We start from the raw sequence: 18,236 nt of genomic DNA, 5'->3' as shown, positions 1-18,236 counted from the left end.
TGGTTGTGCTTTGTCAGTGGGATTGCTAAAGCTTTGGTATGAGTTCCACGAGAATCTGGGCATGGCGTGTGTAGGTTGTCCAGCACGATAGCGAGGCCGCATGTCTGACCTGATTGTAGTGCATAGTCACATACAGCTCGTTCTCGAACTTCAGTGGCTGGTCCCAGAGTACCCGCCGGAACCAGAGTGTGTAACCACCATCCACCTGCTCCATTCCTGAGGCCACATCCAGGATGTAGGCCTGGCAGCTTAGTGGACACACGTGCTGGCCTAGAGGGAGAAAGAGGCATGGCTGGGAGGAAACCTGTGGTGTAAGCCACACACAGCACCAGACTGCCAGCCAAGTGGAGTGTCCCTGGCAAATATACAGCTTCCTTATGAAGGGGAACAAACTTACAGGTTGGCATGCACCACTGAGGTGCTGGTGATCACAGGAGGATCAGCTCCTGCTCAAGGGAATGAGTGACATCCCATTCTTCCCAGGGAAGGGGCATTGAGTGCTCTGGAATGCCTATCGGGGTCTAGAAAGGGCCCTGGATTCTGCCCTGAGAAATCCCAGCTCCTTTCCAGAGGAGGCTAGGGTTGGGGGGTCACAGAGAAGCATGGTAGGCGTTGGCCAGGAGCTTTGCTGCAGACCTCCTTCAGGAGAGCCTGCGTGCTGGACATCTGTGGTGGGTAGCGTTGAAGGCATGAGCTCTAAGCTGGGAGAGGTACACATGCTTCTCCCTTGCACTGGTGTTCTGCTACTCATGTGTTTGAATGCTTGGCCCATGGGGAATGACACTATCAGGAGGTGGCCTTCCTCGTTGGAGTAGGTGTGGCCTTGTTGGAGGAAGTGTGTCACTGTGGGGGCAGGCTTTAAGGTCTCCTATGCTCAAGCTCTGTTCAGTGGGGAACAGTCTCCTCTTGCTGCCTGAGGATCAAAATGTAGAACTCTCAGCTCCTCCAGCACCATCTCTGCCTGGATGCTGTGAAGCTTCCCACCGTGATGATAGTGGACTAAGCCTCAGAAACTGTAAGTTGGCCCTAATTGAATATTTCCTTTCATAAGAGTTGTCTTGGTCATGGTATCTCTTCCTAGGAATAAAATCCTAACTAAGACACTGTCCCTCCTCTTCAGTAAAACTGTACTATGGAGGGCCACTTGGCATGATGATGAGAGTCCAGAATCCTGAGGTCAGATTGCCTGGCTCTGACCTCCATTGTGTAACCTTGGGCAGGTCACTGTGGTGTTTGAGGACAGTCTCTAGGGATAGCAATGTCCTAATGTCTAGAACCTGTGACTGTGTCACCTTATGGCTAAAGGGTCTTTGCAGATGTCATTGAAAGTCTTAGATTTCAGGCCAAATGGAGTCGCTAAAAATGCTAAACGAGAGACAAGAGGCTCAAGTCAGATGTGGGGTTGAAGAGTTGAAGTTGGGGCAGGAGAAAGACATCTGAAGACCATACTCTTGACTTCAGAGACAGGGAAGGAGCCCCAAGCCAAGCAGTGTGGGCAGCTTGGAGAAACTGGGGAAGGTCGAAAACGGAACCTCCCCTAAAGCTTCCAGAAGAAAGCAGTCTTGGCCATGTTCCCATTTTAGTTTCTGACTCCCAGAGCTGTAAGATAATCCATCTGTGTAGTGGGAAGTCACCGAGCTTCTGGTTGTACTATAGCAATCACAAGAAATGAATACAGGTCAGATTCTCTGGGCCTTAATTTCCACGTTAGAGTCTGAGGTGGGGACACTTCTCAGTCATAGAAGGTTTGCCTAAGATCCACAAGACCCTGGGTTTGATTCCCAGCATATTCCCAAACCATTACAAACAAATCAACCACAGGCTTTATGCCATTAAATACTTTGAACCATGCCTACTATATGCTCAATATATGTCTATCGTTCCAGGCATTTTGCTACCTGCTGTGCCCATCCCCATCTGTCCTGACTGGACCTGGGTTAGGAAAGGCTGAGGCACTCATGAAGAATGACTGGAGATGGCTGTGACTACCAGTTGGTGGAAGGCTAATCTCGCGTGGGCATGCTGCGAATTGGAGGGCTTTTGGGTTGTGTGAGAGGTTCCCTGTGTACCTAGGGGTCCTTAAGAGAAGGGTCCACTGAGACCCTAGGAAGGGATCACATGCTCCTGTGAGGGCTTTGAGGGATGGAGCAAATGTTCCTAAGTGGGATTTCAAGTGTCTGGTGTTATGGATGAAACTTTCCCAACATGTAAGAATCTAGAGAACAGGTTCTCTGATTGAGGAGCCCTGAGGGGCCTGAGAGACCAAAGCAGGATTCAGAGGTTTGGTCCTCCATGTACACCAGTCTGGACAGGGAGACAATCTTGTCCAGAATATAACAAAATAGGAGAAATGAAAGACTTGGAGAGAGAGCTCATTAACAAAGAGGTCCATGGAAGGTTCAGGCTTCAGAGAAAGTGACCATCAGGGCAGGGTAGAGAGGCTCCCGTGGCCAGAGATGACGTTGAGGCATGAAAGAGTCTAGAATGTTCAGTCCTCTTGGCTACTCACCTCGGTTGGTGACAACAAAAATGACATACTCATCGAAGGCTTCAGGGCGTGTCAGGGCCATCTCGGAACAGAGCCCCTCTATGACATCCAGGGCCACCTGGGAAGGCCAGAGAGGTAAACCTGTGCCTTAGCCACTAACCAAGAGGCATAGGACTCTGTGGCTCAGCCTGACAGAATATAGATTTTGGAGCTGGCTCCTGGGTTTTCTTTCCATATCCTCTCTGTGACTCTAGGCTGTGTGACTCTTAGCCTCTTGGAGTCTCAGTTTGCTGTCCTGCACTCAGCATCTAAAAGGGACCTATTGCAAGGTGTCCTTGAGACACAAGACTTCCATGATGGCCAAGCTGATTACTTAAAATTGTATAGTTATTTGCATGTGATCTACACACACCCTTCCGAGATTTTCAATCAACTCTTAACTGATAATACCAAACACAGTAAAATGCTGTGTGGATAAATGTCATATGATATTGTTTAGAGGAAGGCAGGAAAAGAATCTGTACTGTTCCAATGTGGCTTTTCCTAAATATTTTCCATCCACAGTTGGATGAATCTGCAGACACTGAACCTACTGTAGTAGAGAGCAGCTAACTGTAAGCCGTGTCTCACTGGGCTGTGCAGGAGCTCCGGGACCACCAGTGCTCACCCGATCCAACCCAGAGCCTGGTATCCCTACCCTTCAGCACCAGCTTGCTGAGACGCCCTCACTTACCGTGCACGTTTTGATTTTCAGATGGCGTTCAAGGCCCCCTGGAAGAAGAAAGAGCTGCCTCTTGGAACTGCGACCTGCCTGGGGTCGGTAAGCAGGAGAGATATGAAGAGGTGGACCCTCTCGCCCTCATGAGAGTCCTCTAATCCAGAGGTATGTCTGTGCCGGAACCTCCATGTGTGACGACTGACAGGAACCACCTTCACACACCACGCACTGCGCATGCGTCTAGCCAGGGGTTCTGGGCTGAGCTCTATCTCCCACTCATCTCCACCCCTCAGCCCTGTGGTAGGCTCACCAACATAGCTCGAAGCTCCATACTGCTGGGGAACTCCAGACGGCCTCCAAAACGCAAGGTCTTCTGCAGGTTCTGTTCACAGGCCTTGGCAATCCCTGCAGAGGCAGAGAGCTGAGGCCTTGCTCAAGGTTGGCCATGGAGGAAAAGGTTCCTCTTACCTCAGCCACTCGCTCCCTACAAGGACTAGGTCTCGTTCCCTTTTGGCTAGCTGAGGAACGTGAACTCAACAAGAGGCAATCACTCACCAAGATTAGGACCTCAAGGAGGATCCAAACCTACATCTCATGGGGTTTTATAATCTGTCTTGCCCTCGGCTTCGGATGGACCTCGAGACGCCTTTGCTCCTTAGCTGTTGCCTATGTTACTCATTCTCAAATGACCTAATGGATAGCATGATGGTGCCCAGTTCCTGTCAACTGGGACTACACACCGAGTGCCCCGTCTCACCGAACAGCACAGGGCAGAGACCCCACCATCAATGCTCCACACATCTAAGGTAAGCAATATACTGTCCCACTCCAGGGGTGGAGTCAGGAATTCCAGGGCACATTCTGTAGTCATCTCCCACCTAGGAGCCCTCCCCTAGTTATCCCTGCTGGTCAATAATCAGAGGAAGATTCAGGGGACGGACTCCCCTATGTTCTCTATGGCTGCCATCACTGTCATTGATTATAGGGTCCTGGCCCCTCTATTATTTGGAACTATGATCTTAGTGCATGCAATCATTTTTATTTTTGTTTTTTGTTTTTTTGTCAACTTGACGTAAACTAGAGACACTAGGAGTAGGACACCTCGGTGGAGGAAGTGCCCGTCAGATTGGCCTGTCGAGATGGGGTATTTTCTTGAGCAAAGATTGGTGTGGGAAGGCCTGGCCCACTGTAGTTGGTTGTGTCCCTAGGCAAGAGGCCCTGGGAGGTAAAAGAAAGGTAGATGAAGGTTGGGTGTAGTGGCTCCTTTAATCCCAGTACTCCAGAGGCAGAGGCTGATAGCTGAAAGTGAGCCTGAGAGTAAGCCAGTAAGCACTGCTTCTCCAAGTCACTGCTTCAGCTTCAGCCTCCAGTTCCTGCCTCCAGTTCCTGCTCTGACTTCCCTTCATGATGGGCTGTAAGCTGTAAGATCAAACAGTTGCTGCCCATAGTTGCTGTCGGTCATGGTGTTTTATCATGAGAGAAATGATACTATGTATCCCATGCTGGGTTGGAACTCCTCATTTTCCTGCCTCAGCAGCCTGTCCTGTCCCAAGTGCTGGGATTACAGATGTGAATCACCAGGTCTGGGCTCTTTCTTAGAGTTGCTATGGAAACAAAGCTAGAAGCCGCCCCCTCCACACTGCTAAGATGCTTACACTTTGCTACCAACTGCAGACCACTGAAGACCCTGCACCAGCAGAAACGGGGCCCTACTTTGGGGTTCCTGGTTCTTGCCCTACCTCCTTCATTTCTCCTTCATGTCATGCATTTCCACTTCTGGGCCCCAACTCCTGCAAAGTCCATCTGGAAGTTCTTTCTGCCCAATCACTGCCCATGGCCATTCCTGCTCCAGGAAGCCTTCTCTGGCCACACCCACATGAGGTCAGAGGAGCGAACGCACCAATCGCCTTGGGATCTCCATGAATGTTTGTAGAGTCATGTGTATCAATTCGGCACCAGGCAGTGGCCAGGCTCTCTGGTTTTCCCAGCCCGTCCCTGTGTGGGAGTCCCAGCTCACAGTCCCTCACCTTGGAAGGGCAGACCTGGAGTCCAGCTCACGTGTTGGAGGAAGCGAATGAGGTATGGATAGAAGACCTCAGAGCAACTGTAGTAGGCAGCCAAGATGTACAGCAGCCTCCAGCCTCGCTGACAACTGTCCCTGTAAGCACACAGGGGTCACATCACAGATGGCATAGAGGTGGACACAGGCTCCAAGACTGGTCAATTCAGTCAACTCTACTTTTTGCATCCTGAGTCATTATGGCTACTTCAAGAATGAATGGGCAGGGGGCCAGCTGAGGTCAATGTAGCTAGCTTTTTTTTTTTCAGGGGCTGGAGAGATAGCTCAGCAATTAAGGGCACTGACTGCTCTTCCAGAGGACCTGGGTTCAAATCCAGCACCCACACAGCAGCTCATAACTTCTTGTAACTCCAAGATCTGACACTTTCACATAAACATACATGCAGGCAAAATACCAATGCACATACAGTAGAGGTAACTATGTTTTTTTAAAAGATCATTTTTCCTTTCTTTTTAAAATATGTGTGTGTGTGTGTGTGTGTGTGTGTGTGTGTGTGTGTGTAATTTTCATGATTTTCATGTGTAGGTATGGATATGCCATGGAAAGTATATGGAGGTCACAGAACAAACGTGTGAAGTGGGTTCTCTTTTCACATTTTCATCTGGGTTCTGGGGATTGAACTTGAGTTGTCAGGCATGCAAGGCAAGCTCTTCACTCACTGAACCATCTTGCTCTCCCCAGAAGAACTGTTTTTCAGGCTGGGAAGATGGCAAGGTGGGTAAAGAGTTTGCTCTGCAAGCACAAGAGCCTGAGTTTGGATCCTCAGTCCTGAGGTAAAAGCTCGATATGGCAGCATGTGCCTGCACCCCAGTTCAGAGCCTTACCCCAGTGTTCTGAGTCCTTGCCCACCTCTGCCACAGATGTCACTTCTGAACCTTCACTTCTGGGCCATCAGGGAATGAAATCCCTTCTGTGCACTCACCTCCCAGGGTAACCCCTGCTCCAGGAATCCTAACCCCTAACCCGGGCCACTATTGGGGGACAGACACAGGTAGATTCCTGGAACTTACTGGCTAAAACAGTGAGAACTCAGTTCAGTGTGAAATACTGTGAAAAGGGAGGAAGGAAGGAGGGAAAGAAGGAAGGAAGGAAGGAAGGAAAGAAAGAAAGAGGAAGGGAGAAAGAACAATAGAGGAAAATACCCAAAGTCAACTTCTGGCCTCCATGTTTGCATGCACACACACATACACACACACACACACACACACACACACACACACACACACACACACTAGAGAGAGAGAGAGAGGGAGAGAGAGAGAGAGAGAGAGAGAGAGAGAGAGAGAGAGGGAGGGAGAGAGAGAGAGAGAGTATATAAAGAACAGGTTGACCATGCTGACATCAAACTTCTTCTACTTCAGCTTCTGAAGGGCTTATAGCAAGTGCCACTATGCCCAGTGTGACTTTATTTCAACTCTCTAGTGGTTTGCCACCAACTGTCCCTCCTTGTGGGATTGAGATCTATTGAGATCTATCCCACTTGTTCTGATATGATCCCTTATTCAGGGACATGGTGAATGACAAATGTCAAATGGGTTTGTGTCAATCGAACCGTTTATGGGGAATATTAGGCAGTTATGGAGTATAAAATGAGGCCAGGTATAACTGTAACCCATCGTCTGCCCTCTGTGTTTCAGCATTTCAGAAATACTGTACAAGCTCTTTTATTTTTGTTTAAATTTTCTTTATATTTACTTACTTAAGTGTGCACATGCACAAGTACACACATGGAGGTCAGAGGACAACTTTAGGAGAGGAGTCGGTCCTCTCTTCTACCATACGGGTTCCAGGAATTGAACTCACATTGTCAGGCTTGGAGGCACACACCTCCACTAGCTGAGCCTTCTCACCGGCCCCTACTCTCACTTTGTTTTGAGACGGGGTCTCATGTAACCTAGGCTAGCCTTGAACTCAGTATATTGCCAAGGATGGTCTCCCTCCTACTTCTGCCTCCTGAGTTCTGGGATTACAGGCGTGCAACTACACCCAGGCTTTGCTCAGGTTCTGTTGTCAGAGACTGGAGAGATGGCAGACAGGTCATAGGGTGAAAAGTCACCAAGCTGGGTGACCTGAGTTCCATCCTGGAGACCCACATGATAGAAGGGAGAACCTCCCATCCATTTTCCTCCCCTCCACACATGGACTGTGGTACAATGTATCCTCACCACTAGCACCCTATCACTAAATGTGATGTGGTCTGGGTTTCTTTTTTTTTTTTAATTAAGATTTATTTATTTTATGTATGTGAGTACACTGTCACTCTCTTCAGACACACCAGAAGAGGGCATCAGATCCCATTACAGATGATTGTGAGCCACCATGTGGTTGCTGGGAATTGAACTCTTCTTTGGAAGAGCAGTTAGTGCCCATAACGGCTGAGCCATTTCTCCAGCCCCTGTAATGTGTTCTTTATTCCAAGTTGGATTTCAAGGGCGAAACTTTCTTTCTTTCTTTTTTTTTTTTTTTTTTTTTGGTTCTTTTTTTCGGAGCTGGGGACCGAACCCAGGGCCTTGCGCTTCCTAGGTAAGCGCTCTACCACTGAGCTAAATCCCCAGCCCCGAAACTTTCTTGAAAGTCCAAAATGAAGTTCAAATACTCATTTCTCTGCTTTATCAAGCATCAGTAAACAGCAACTGAAGTGGAAATTTAGAAAAGTCCCTGGTTATAGTGATTCTGGGAGCTGTGTGGGACTGTCTGACGGTTCCTCCCCTATCCAGGGTCAACTAGTTTGAGTGAGGGAGGGAAAAAATGTGTTCTTTAGTCCAGGACTTGCCAAAAATGCTATTGGAATTGTTAGGCTCAGCCGCCCACCCTCAGCAGGCCAGCTGTGTTGTACCAGTGAAAACAGAAAAGAGGATCTTAGTAAGAGTGGCCACGTGGGGTCCCTACCTCACCCCCAAGTCCATCTTCTTGGATTTGAGAATTTCTGTGGCACAATGAGTCAGTGTTGCTTTTCTTATGATTCCTGAGTTGAGGAAATGTTTCTCAAAGCTGTCACATTGCTAGCTGTGAGAGACTGCATGGGAATGTTATCAACCCAGAAGAAAGAAGGAGGATCAGAGGATGGAGGATGCCTGCCACTTTTCTCAAGAGTCGTTGTTTTGTTGTTGTTGATGATGATGCTGGTGGTGATGATGATGATAGTGTGTGTTGTTGATGATGATGATGGTGGTGGTGGTGATGATGATAGTGTGTGTTGGTATGTGCACATAAAGGCAGGTGCTGTAGAGGCTAGAAGATGGAGTTGGATCCCTTGGAGCTGGAGTCACGGGGAGTTGTGAGCTGCCTGGCATGGGTGCTGGGAACTGAACTTAGTCCCTCTGGGAGAGCAGCAAGTACTTTTAACCTCGCAGCCATCTCCCCGCCCCTGAAAGCTTGCTTTCTAATGGTGCCTGGACTCATCTCTGCCTGAAAGTTGACCCCAACCGATTTTCAGGTGCTCGAACTAACAGGTTGTCACTTTTGCTCAAACCACCCCAAGCTGGATTTCTGCTGCATGGAACTAAGAACCGGTACTGCATCCCACACGCCTAAGGGACTGAAAATGAAACTTTCTGGCAATGAAACAGGGTTGCCTTTTTCATTGAGGAAGAAAGAGGAGAAATGGCATGCTCAGACCAAGCAACTACCAAAACATAAAGCAGGGAAGAAGGGGAGAGGAGCGAGGCCGAGGAAGGAGAAGTTCTGAGATGAGGGAGTGAACGCACATCAGGGCTGGGAGGCTTAGGCGACTCACTGCTTAGAGCTGGTGTTGTCTGTGATCTGCTTCACAATCTGGCAGTAGCATTCGTCCCTCATGACCTCATGATCGCCACAAAACTGAAAAAAAAAAAAGGCACAACAAATCACTTGCTGTGCCCCAGCCCTCCATGCCCCAGCAGGATACATTCATTCCTCTCTGGGCAATGAACTGACAACTGGGGAAACCAAGGCACAGAGCAAGAAGGAAGTGCAAGGCACACGCTTCAGGACTGACCTTCAGGAGGGTGCAGAGTACATCCAGTTCATTCTGGCCCTTCAGTGGGGCATCTCCCATGAACCTCATCACAGCTGTAGGAAAGACACGTTTTGCTCAGACCCACCATGCCCAAGTTGCCCATCCCAAGGGCCCCCACAGTCCATTGCTTCTCTGGGAGCCTGCTGCTGAGATAGCTAGAGGCTTCCGTTCTCTTCAGAGTGCCTCAGGTTTGGGAAAAAACAACTCTGAGAACCAGAGAAGAGAGGTAACAAACACAGGTCACACAGTATTACATCCCACACACCGACAAACATGTCAACTGCCATCTTATTGAGGTTGCTGTCACTGAGTTCAATGAGGGATTCCTGGATCGGGACCTGTGAGGAGACCAAAGCGTTGTATCACAACGGAGTGGGGACAGAACAAAAGAGGGACTGCACCATGCCCTCAGGCTGTATTACAGCAGCCTGTCACAAAATATGGACAGTCATTGACTGTGCTGCAAGGAACCCTGGCTCCAGATGCTGACAGCCAGAGGCTTTCAATGGGGACAAGTATTTGCTCTAGGGGATAAAAAGAAGGTTTCTGCAACACCACTTTACAGATGAGGAAACTGAGGCACAGAACATGCACCTTAGTGAAGCAAAGCATGTCCTCCAGAGTTTTGGACTCCCGGTCTTCCTTAGACTTCAGCTTGAGGCCATCCCTGCAATAAATGGGCACCTCTACCCAGTCTTGTTCCCCAGCCTTTGGCCACATCTCTGCCCCTTCCAGTCAGTCTCCTAAGGGGCCTCCTGATCCACCCTGCAGAAGTGGAGCTGGCGGCCAACAGCCTACAGCTTGAACGAATTCAAGACAGAGAATGGGTAGAGGAAGACGGATCACTACCCACCGGGGACGCCTCCGAGGGTCTCGGAAATACTTCTGGGCAAATTCGAGCATTGTGCTCGGTGGGAGCGCCACGGAGTCCTCTCCGCTGTCAGCGGAACGCGCCCTGACTGGGGGTCCCTGCGGGATAAGTGCAGTTGCCAAGGCCCATCGCCACCCCCACCTCGACCCTCCTGTGAAAGATGACCTCCCTGCCAGCCAAGTTTCAGAACCTCACTTCAAACCTCACTCGCCACTTGTAAAGACTCCACTTCTAAGCCAGGCCCCGCCCTCTAGGCCAGTCCCTTGCATGGGATTGGCTGCACAGTTGGCCCCGCCCCTCGAGTTTTCGCCTTGTCGCTCACCTCTCTCCGGCGCCCCACCTCCCGTGCGGCAGCCGCAGAGGCCACGGCAGCAGCCACGGCGGCAGCCCGGCCCCGCCCCGGCTCTGCCGGGAGCTGCAAGAAGTCTGGTGCGGCAGCAGGCTGCACTAGCTCTGAAGGAAAGCGGCCTACGCGTCCGTGGACGGCTCCGAACCGCCAGCCTAGGGACAAGTAGAGGAAAAATAGGAAGGTCTTGTTTTGGGATAGAGCGGGTTCCTTTAAGGAGATTTGGGCGCCCCCTTGGTTCATTCCTAGTACTGTTTTTGTCATTGTTTTTGTTTTTGTTTTTTGTTTTTTGTTTTTTGTTTTTTTGTGGTACTGGGAATGAATGCCTAGAGAAACAGACCACAGGCTTGGAGACATACCTCAGCCACATGTGCAGGCAGAGGTTGGGTTGAAGAGCTGTTGGCTCACTCTGCCAGGTCATCGAAGGAGACCAAGAGGGCACCACTAAACTCTGTGTCGGCAGTGTGGTTGGAACCTGGACTAGCACTATCTGGCGCTCCTGGTTTGGGGGTATCTGCAAAAACTCACCAAAGTCAGGGCCTCTCCTCCGCAGCTCCTCCAGATACACCAGTTTCTTGCGTACTACACAGCCCGCACTGTAGCCTATGGGAGGCGCTTGCATCAGCACATACCAGGGAAGCCCCTCTCTCAGCCTCCCTTCTTTTGCCCTCTTTCCACCCAGCCATGGAACTGACCTATTCTAGGTGGTTCCAGGCTCTGCAAGTGGATGATGTCACCCTTGTGGAAGGATAGCAGCTCGGGGTCTTCAGACAGGAAGTTCCTCACTGCCACCACATAATCAGAATCCTGGAAAACATCAGGAATGGAGTGCTGTGTACTGCCTTTACTCCAGAGGCTTGCAATCTTTCTACTGCTCCTTCCATTCTCCCAAGCCACCAGAGAAGGCACATTCCCTAGGTGGGCAGGGGTAAGTGATGAGTGTTCCCTAGACAGGCAGAGGGTAAGGCATTGTGTAGGATAGAAACCTGAGGCTGCTGAGCACTCTAGTGCCTGAGCCACTGATCCCTCCCTAAGCCTTCTACTCTATCCCCCTTGGGCTGGGTGCTAGGCCTGGATCATGTCCTGCCAAGGTGTAGGAGTGAGTAGAGAAGGAGGTTCAGAAAGAGGAGACGATTGCTTGGGGGCTTCGAGGAGATGCGTTCCACACTGCTGAGGGCAGGCGTGAGGAAGATGCTGGGGAAGCAGAAGGCACAGCAGAGGGAAGACACAGCTCATGGCATAGAGGCCTGTGGATATGTTCTGTGACGTGCACACGTAATAGTGTCTTCACACTCTGGGCAGAGAGGCTGTGGTATATCTGTATTGCAGTGACAGGCAAGACCCGTGAAGAATCCCAACCTTCTTCAGTTCCAGAATGAAGGTGTCTACTAGGGTCTTGACCTGCCGAGCCCGGGCTGAGAAGAGGATGACCTTCTCGTTGGTCAGGTTGAACTCCAGCATGTTCTGAGATGGCATGGTCACAAACAGGATGTCTGCAAAGCTGGAGGGAGAGAAGGTGACAAGAGGCCAGGACCTCATGGCTAAGAAGATGCTCTACCACCCACCCCGGCATTTTCTGTTCCTGTTTCCCTTCTCTGATCCATCTGTGGGTTCTGTGCATCTCTTAAAACCTTGTACCATATTCCAGCCCCACAGTCCAACCACAAACTATGACTATGTCCACATTGTATCTTTGTCTCATCCATTGGTCCAGTTTTCTCCTTCAGAGCAAGGAGCTCTCACCTGACCAGTGATCAGAGTTCTTTCCTGACCTCATGTTGAAAGGGACAAAGGGACTCCAGAAGGGAGTCTGAGCACTCAGCGGGGTCTCAGGAATAGGCATATCTCCTCCCCCAGATGCCTGAGGACTTGATTGATCTCAGCAGTTACCCCTCTGTACATGAGCTCTGCAGACGGGGCTGGCTTGTGACTTCAGAAGCAGAGTAGTGGCTCCCAGCTCTACTTCCTGTCTGTGTGACCAGAGACCATCGACTTTTCTCTCCATGCCTCGCTTTCCATCTCTAACATGGACTTAAGTAACGGTTGCTTAATAACACAGAGGAGCACAGTAAGCTGTTGGCACCAGTCTGTGCCTCTGTGCCTGTGTCCGGACAGCCCACTCCCACCTGTATGCGCACAGGACCCGAAGCCGTCTGCTGGCCTCCCTGTTGCCTTTGGCCATCCTTAGGAGCTTGACGCCAGTGTGGGATACAGCTAGGATCTGCACGCCAGTGCCGACGCTGCCCTAGGAAGTGTGAGCCTGGTGAGGCCTTCTGTCATCATCCCTGGCTACTCTGGGCGGGCAGGAAAGGGTGATCAGGGACGCCTACCATTGCTGGGAAGAGGCGGGAGAAGTAGATCTCCCAGCTGTCTCGGGCCATATTAATGGCCGCCCGCTTCACGCTTTCTGTTACCAGAGGTCGCTGTGTGTCCAGCTGGTTCTGGGCTAAGGAAGACCAGTTCTGCTCAAGACCCTCTTCCCCCTCCTTGCCAGCTCACATTCAAGGAGTTGGGGTGGGGGTGAAAGGCTGATGCCAGCAACAAGCTGTCTGACCAGTAGAAGCCACAGACAGATAAAAGGGCCATACTGTACATTACATGTTGCTGGCCTCCAAACACGAAGCCTGGTGAGGCTGAGTAAGGACAGGCACGTGTGGGAGGCAAGAGGTCTGGGTGTTTCCTTAGCCTTTCGTCCAGACAAAGGCTGCCCCCTATCTGGTTGACCGCCTATCGGCATCCCTTCCCTTCCCAAGGTACCAAACAGGGCCTTCATCTGCAGCCGCTCATCCTCAGATATGCGCAGGCAAGCCTCAGAGAGTGTGTCGTGTAGGATCTGCAGGAAGAAGTGTGTCCCAGCAGCAGGCTAATGAGGGCCCCTGGCAGACACCAAGGTCCATGTCTGGGTTGGTGGGAAGGAGTTCCTGCTCTGTAGCACTAGGGTCATCTGTGAACAACTGGGTTGCCCTTGTTATCTGATCCTTCACACGGTCACCTTCCTAACCCTTTCTGCCTTTCCCAGACCTTGGTTTCTACATGTGTCCAATGAGGCTGGGATTTGATCTCTGGGCCCTACTGAACTCAGAGTGTTTTGTTTTGTTTTGTTGACACAGGGCCCTATGTCAAAACTCTTGATGATTCTTCCTCCACCTTCTGGGTGCTGGAGTTACAGGCATGCACATATTTTGAATTGTGACTTATTAGATGGCCATGTGGCCTTGCTAATCTTGTTTATGGGAGTAGGGGGCAGGGGATATCAGTAAAGCAACTCTCAAACCCACAGGCCCTGCAGGTGGGAGGGAAGAAGGCCTTACCTGACGGAACAGGAGGTCTAGCTGCACAGGGTGACTGTAGTTGTCTTTAGGGTAAAATACCTGTGTTGGTAGGCCTCAGTTACCCATGGGTTACCCCTCCTTTTATTTGGACCTCACCCCCCAGATGCAGCCCCTGGCTGACTACTACCCTAGCTCCAACCCCACCCCTGTTTTTCACGGTTCACCTGCCCTGGCTCCCGGGCTAGCTCTGCACATACTTAGCTCCACCCATATATATTTAGCCCATCCCATTTTGATTTAGCGTATCCTTTGGCCTGCCCCTGGCACCTCTTTGCGCAGGAAGATCCGCCAGGGGGCGTCCTGGTAGCCATAGAAGTTGGGGTTGACTAGGCGGTGCAGCTGAGTCTGCACAGGATCCTCTGGAGGCTCCAGTGACCTTGAAGGCTGCACTGTGGAGGGCAGAAAGTATACAAGGACTTCTTGGGACCCAGCAGGAAAGGCAGGACCACAAGGGGAGGATGGTGGTGATAGAAGGTGTCATGGAAATACAGCAGGGTGATTTAGGTGGACTGGACAAACCTCTCTGAAGTGATATTTGAGCTGACACCTGATCAGTGGGCGAGAAGGAGTCAGGCACCCTCTTGGAGGAGACAGCCGTGCAAAGGTCTTGAGGTGGGAGCAAATTTGGTGTGTTTGGCAAGTTTAGTTACAGGAACTGAATGTGCCAAGAGGAAGGAGGGGAGGGGGAAGGCCATGGGACTGGGTAGATAGATCATACAGGATGGTCAAGATCATAGTGAAGAGTTTGGTGTTCATTACAGCAGCTTCTGTCAGAGACGTGATGTGAGCTGACTCATTTCAAGGCCACCTTCTGATTAGGCTTAACACAAAGGTTTCTATCTCTAGTCTGCAACCTTGGGCAGCCATTTAGCATCTTTGTGCTTCTGCTCCCATCTTTAACAGGAAGGATCAAACAGTGTTGTTTTGATGATCTTCTATAGGCTTCACTGAAGCCAAGTGGGGCCAGCGTGGAACCAGGGCTTTAAGGGGTGATATTATAATGACACAGTGTGTCCTTTGACTCAGAGACACGCACGGCCCCAGAGACTCCCCTTTGTTCACAGGCTCACTCACTCACTCACTTAGACAACACTGGCATGTCCCACCCTGTGGTCCTTACCTGGAGCGGCCCCCATGCATGGCCTTGGAGCACTGGTCACCGGCTTCACCAGGGCCACAGCCTCTCTGGACACCTGTCCCACCACAAAAAAGCACTGAAGGGGCAGTAAGCAGGCCATGGAGGTGGGGCATAGGGCCATGCTGAGGAGACAGCTGGCTTCTGAGACCTCTATCCCTATGGGGAACCCAACCCACTCTTTACCTGAGTGCCAGGTACTACGGCCAGTTGGGTCTTCTGTCCCTTCAGAATCATTAGGGCCTCCTCGTGGGGGTCGGGTGGCCTCCTGAACACCTTCCCACCATCCGTTCTGGTGGGTGACCCATGGCAGGTTAGACACGAGGTATCCCCTTATCCACAATCCCCATAATGGGGACCTCCCCTGCCCCCAGACACCAATACAAACAAGCACCAGAGAGGAGTCGAGGCTGTCCAGCATAACAGAGACCACATCAACCTGAGCCTCTGGTTGCCCAGGGGCCCATCGTGAGTGGTGGTGAGCCCAGTACTTGTTGCTGAAGGTAAGTTGAGGGCTGATGGCTGGACCCACCTGCGGGCCTCAGGGTGTCCTGCCCAGGGTGGTTGCTTGTACTGCTTAATGATGCTTTTGATCTGCTGTGTGGGCTGTGGGAAGTGCTCTGAGTTGAGTGTGGAATACCGAACCAGCTCGGGGGAGGATGAAACTGTGAGGACAGTTAGCCAGGTGAGGCCATAGGGCCCAGTCACCCTGGCCTATCTGAGAAGTTGCTGGACTTGGATCAATACTCACTGGATTCTGGAGCAGTCCAATCCCGAGCTAGGATTGGGGCAGCCACGGGCTTGCTAGGGATCTTTGGGGACTTTGCCACAGAGCCTGGGGCCAACGACTGTGGAGTCGGACGCACAAGCACAGGCTTAGCTGGGGGGCCAGTGCCTACAGTCTTCGGCCGGGCCTCTGGTGGTAGGGGTCTCTGTGGAGAACAGGCCATGAAGTTGCTGTCCAGGACATACTGGCTTACACTCAGGCACCCCCATCTCTGCCCAAAGTGGACTACAGGATTCCTGGCTTCAGAGAGAGACACAGTAAACTCCTGGGTTGTCATGATATTTATCCTGGGCAGCTCTGCTCACCTCCGGGAGCTGAGGTCTTGAGGTTGCACTCAGAGGCTGCTGCTGGAGTGCCAAAGCCTGTAGGGTCATCTCCCGGGCCTGGGAATAGGTGACCATGGTGACCAGGTGGGTCTAATTCTGTACACACACACACACACACACACACACACACACACACACACCATGCCCTGCCCCCCACTCACCAGTAAAACAGCCTGCCTGTGGATGAAGGCTTGCTGCAGGGCTAGTGTGGAAGCATCCAGGCCTGGGACTAGGGAGCCAGGAAGAGGACATAGGTGGTCACAGATGTTGGGGAAACAGGAGCTCCCCTGTGCACAGCCCGCCCCTAGCCCGGAAACATGCTTAGGAGGCACTGACTGGGCTTGAGCTTGGGTTCTGGGAGTCTCCGGGGGGTATCTTCAGAAGCACTGCTACCTGGCTGGCCCCCACCTTTCATGCGATAGGCGATGGCTGTCGGCTTCTCCAGGTCCTGGGGCAGAAGTGGCCGCCTCACTGCTGTGATCCCCAGGATCCATGGCAACAGGCACCTGACACCAGCCCGAGCTCCCAACCCACCCCTTCCACAAGAAATGAACCATGGGAGTCAGTGTCTGTGATGGGGTTTCCTAGGGCAAGGGAAGCTTGTGAGATTTGGGAACAGGTGATCCAGCAAGCCATTCCATTAGGGTGGTTTCTGCCAGATGTGACAGCCAGGGTCCTGAGAATTAGCTGAGGGTCCTTCCAGGGCAGCTGGGGATATTCTCAGCTGCCAGGTGACCCCAAGGTTTCCCTGTCTCCAGCTAGACCCAGGCTGGACCCCTTGCCCTGGGGCCTGGCTGTGTAAGACTCAGAGTGTTTCCTTAAGAAATGGACTGTATCTCTGGTACACACACTGAGTCTGCCACCTGCAGACATCCCTTTTCATCCCTACCACATCCCCACAGGCCAGCACAGGGTCAAAGAGACTGTCCAAGTAGCCATCCAGCTCCCTGGGAGGCACAGCAGGCTCTCCAGTGTTGTCCACAGCTGCTGAGGGGCACAAAAGGACCAAATTTACTTGTCCTGTGGGTCTCCACACCATCTGGGATCTTTTCCCTCTAGTACAATGGCCATTCCTGATTAACCTTGGCGGTTCGATGCCCATCTCTGGGCCGCAGTTTCTCCGTTTGTACCATCCTCTTTGTGGCTGCAGTACCCATCAAAGTCAGGCATTTTGGCCACATGGTCCTGGGGCTGGGGCCTTGTGGGTGTGTCCTCATCTGAGTCCCAGCAGTTCCCAAACACTCTGTGGATAAGAGGAGACACAGGGCAGCTGACCCTAAAGAGGTCCTCTGATACTTCTATGTGTCCTGGGTTGGGTAGCTTCCATAAATGAGGTGTAGAACTACTAGACATGGTGGTGTACACTTGCATCTCCAGGCTCCCGAAGCTGAGGCAGGATGACTTGAGCCCAGAAGCTCGAGGTCCAATTAGCTCAAACCACCAAACTTAAAGCAGCCCCCAACCTCAGAATTCAGCTTTTCCCAACAGCTGATGGGTAAAACCAGCTGCCCAGGAGAGGTGGTCTGGGCAAGTAGCTAACTACATACCCTCTGGTGTCTCCTCTCCCAGCCAAAGGCCCTTCTGCACCCACTATAAAGTAGGATTTCTGTCGTGGGAAGTCCCTGAGCAGTTCCAGGTCTGACACCAGGTCCAGAACATAGTCATGTCCAGCCAGCTCTGCCCACTGGACTCCATTCTTCATGGCCACTGTCCAGCCCCTCCAACCATCAGCAAGCCCCCTGGTCAGTGTGCAAAGGAATAGAGATAAAGTGTGAAACTGGTAGGCACTGCCTACCAGTCATACATCAGGCATGGCCAAAGTGGTCCTCTGCACCTCCCAGGGATGGTGTCTTCTGCCCCTCCCTCCTTTCCAGGTCATAGGGCACTGGGTGGGGCATTCTAGGAACCAACCTGTGCTTTAGAATGTCTCCAGCCACCGCTTCCCCCGTACTCCAGGGATGCACCGGACAAGAGAACTGGTCACCTGGCACAGTCGGTTATTGTACTCAGTCTGGGCCATCTTCAGGCCAGCCTCACTGGCTCCCGTGCCCCTACCCCCATCTCAACCCCCCTTCCCTGCACTGCCACATTGGCAGAGCCCCTCCCTAGCTTCAGAACCTTCTGTGGTTGCTGCTGCTGCTCTCCCTTCAGGAAG

The 18,236-nt window shown here is 51.7% G+C and overlaps 1 protein-coding gene across 1 annotated transcript in view; it reads right to left on the bottom strand.

Annotated features, from left to right (window-relative positions):
- Positions 1-18,236, bottom strand: part of Myo15a (myosin XVA) — a 58,567-nt gene that overhangs the window by 11,003 nt on the left and 29,328 nt on the right. The window contains exons 31-60 of the mRNA NM_001427826.1: positions 17,993-18,065; positions 17,629-17,820; positions 17,164-17,324; positions 16,971-17,065; positions 16,418-16,529; positions 16,243-16,310; positions 16,061-16,138; positions 15,720-15,900; positions 15,501-15,633; positions 15,155-15,260; positions 14,954-15,026; positions 14,101-14,222; positions 13,813-13,872; positions 13,259-13,334; positions 12,832-12,947; positions 12,628-12,746; positions 11,861-12,002; positions 11,197-11,308; positions 11,030-11,104; positions 10,478-10,656; positions 10,138-10,253; positions 9,879-9,951; positions 9,550-9,622; positions 9,264-9,337; positions 9,024-9,106; positions 5,234-5,364; positions 3,517-3,611; positions 3,222-3,299; positions 2,510-2,606; positions 110-270 (exon numbers count right to left, since the gene is read on the bottom strand). Coding sequence (NP_001414755.1) covers positions 110-270; positions 2,510-2,606; positions 3,222-3,299; positions 3,517-3,611; positions 5,234-5,364; positions 9,024-9,106; positions 9,264-9,337; positions 9,550-9,622; positions 9,879-9,951; positions 10,138-10,253; positions 10,478-10,656; positions 11,030-11,104; positions 11,197-11,308; positions 11,861-12,002; positions 12,628-12,746; positions 12,832-12,947; positions 13,259-13,334; positions 13,813-13,872; positions 14,101-14,222; positions 14,954-15,026; positions 15,155-15,260; positions 15,501-15,633; positions 15,720-15,900; positions 16,061-16,138; positions 16,243-16,310; positions 16,418-16,529; positions 16,971-17,065; positions 17,164-17,324; positions 17,629-17,820; positions 17,993-18,065 — 3,254 coding nt within the window. The remainder of the gene's footprint in view (positions 1-109; positions 271-2,509; positions 2,607-3,221; positions 3,300-3,516; positions 3,612-5,233; positions 5,365-9,023; positions 9,107-9,263; positions 9,338-9,549; positions 9,623-9,878; positions 9,952-10,137; positions 10,254-10,477; positions 10,657-11,029; positions 11,105-11,196; positions 11,309-11,860; positions 12,003-12,627; positions 12,747-12,831; positions 12,948-13,258; positions 13,335-13,812; positions 13,873-14,100; positions 14,223-14,953; positions 15,027-15,154; positions 15,261-15,500; positions 15,634-15,719; positions 15,901-16,060; positions 16,139-16,242; positions 16,311-16,417; positions 16,530-16,970; positions 17,066-17,163; positions 17,325-17,628; positions 17,821-17,992; positions 18,066-18,236) is intronic.

This window comes from Rattus norvegicus, chromosome 10, assembly GCF_036323735.1.
Source record: "Rattus norvegicus strain BN/NHsdMcwi chromosome 10, GRCr8, whole genome shotgun sequence".
In the NCBI taxonomy this organism is placed as follows: domain Eukaryota; kingdom Metazoa; phylum Chordata; class Mammalia; order Rodentia; family Muridae; genus Rattus; species Rattus norvegicus.
This window is presented reverse-complemented; position numbering and strand designations above follow the sequence as displayed.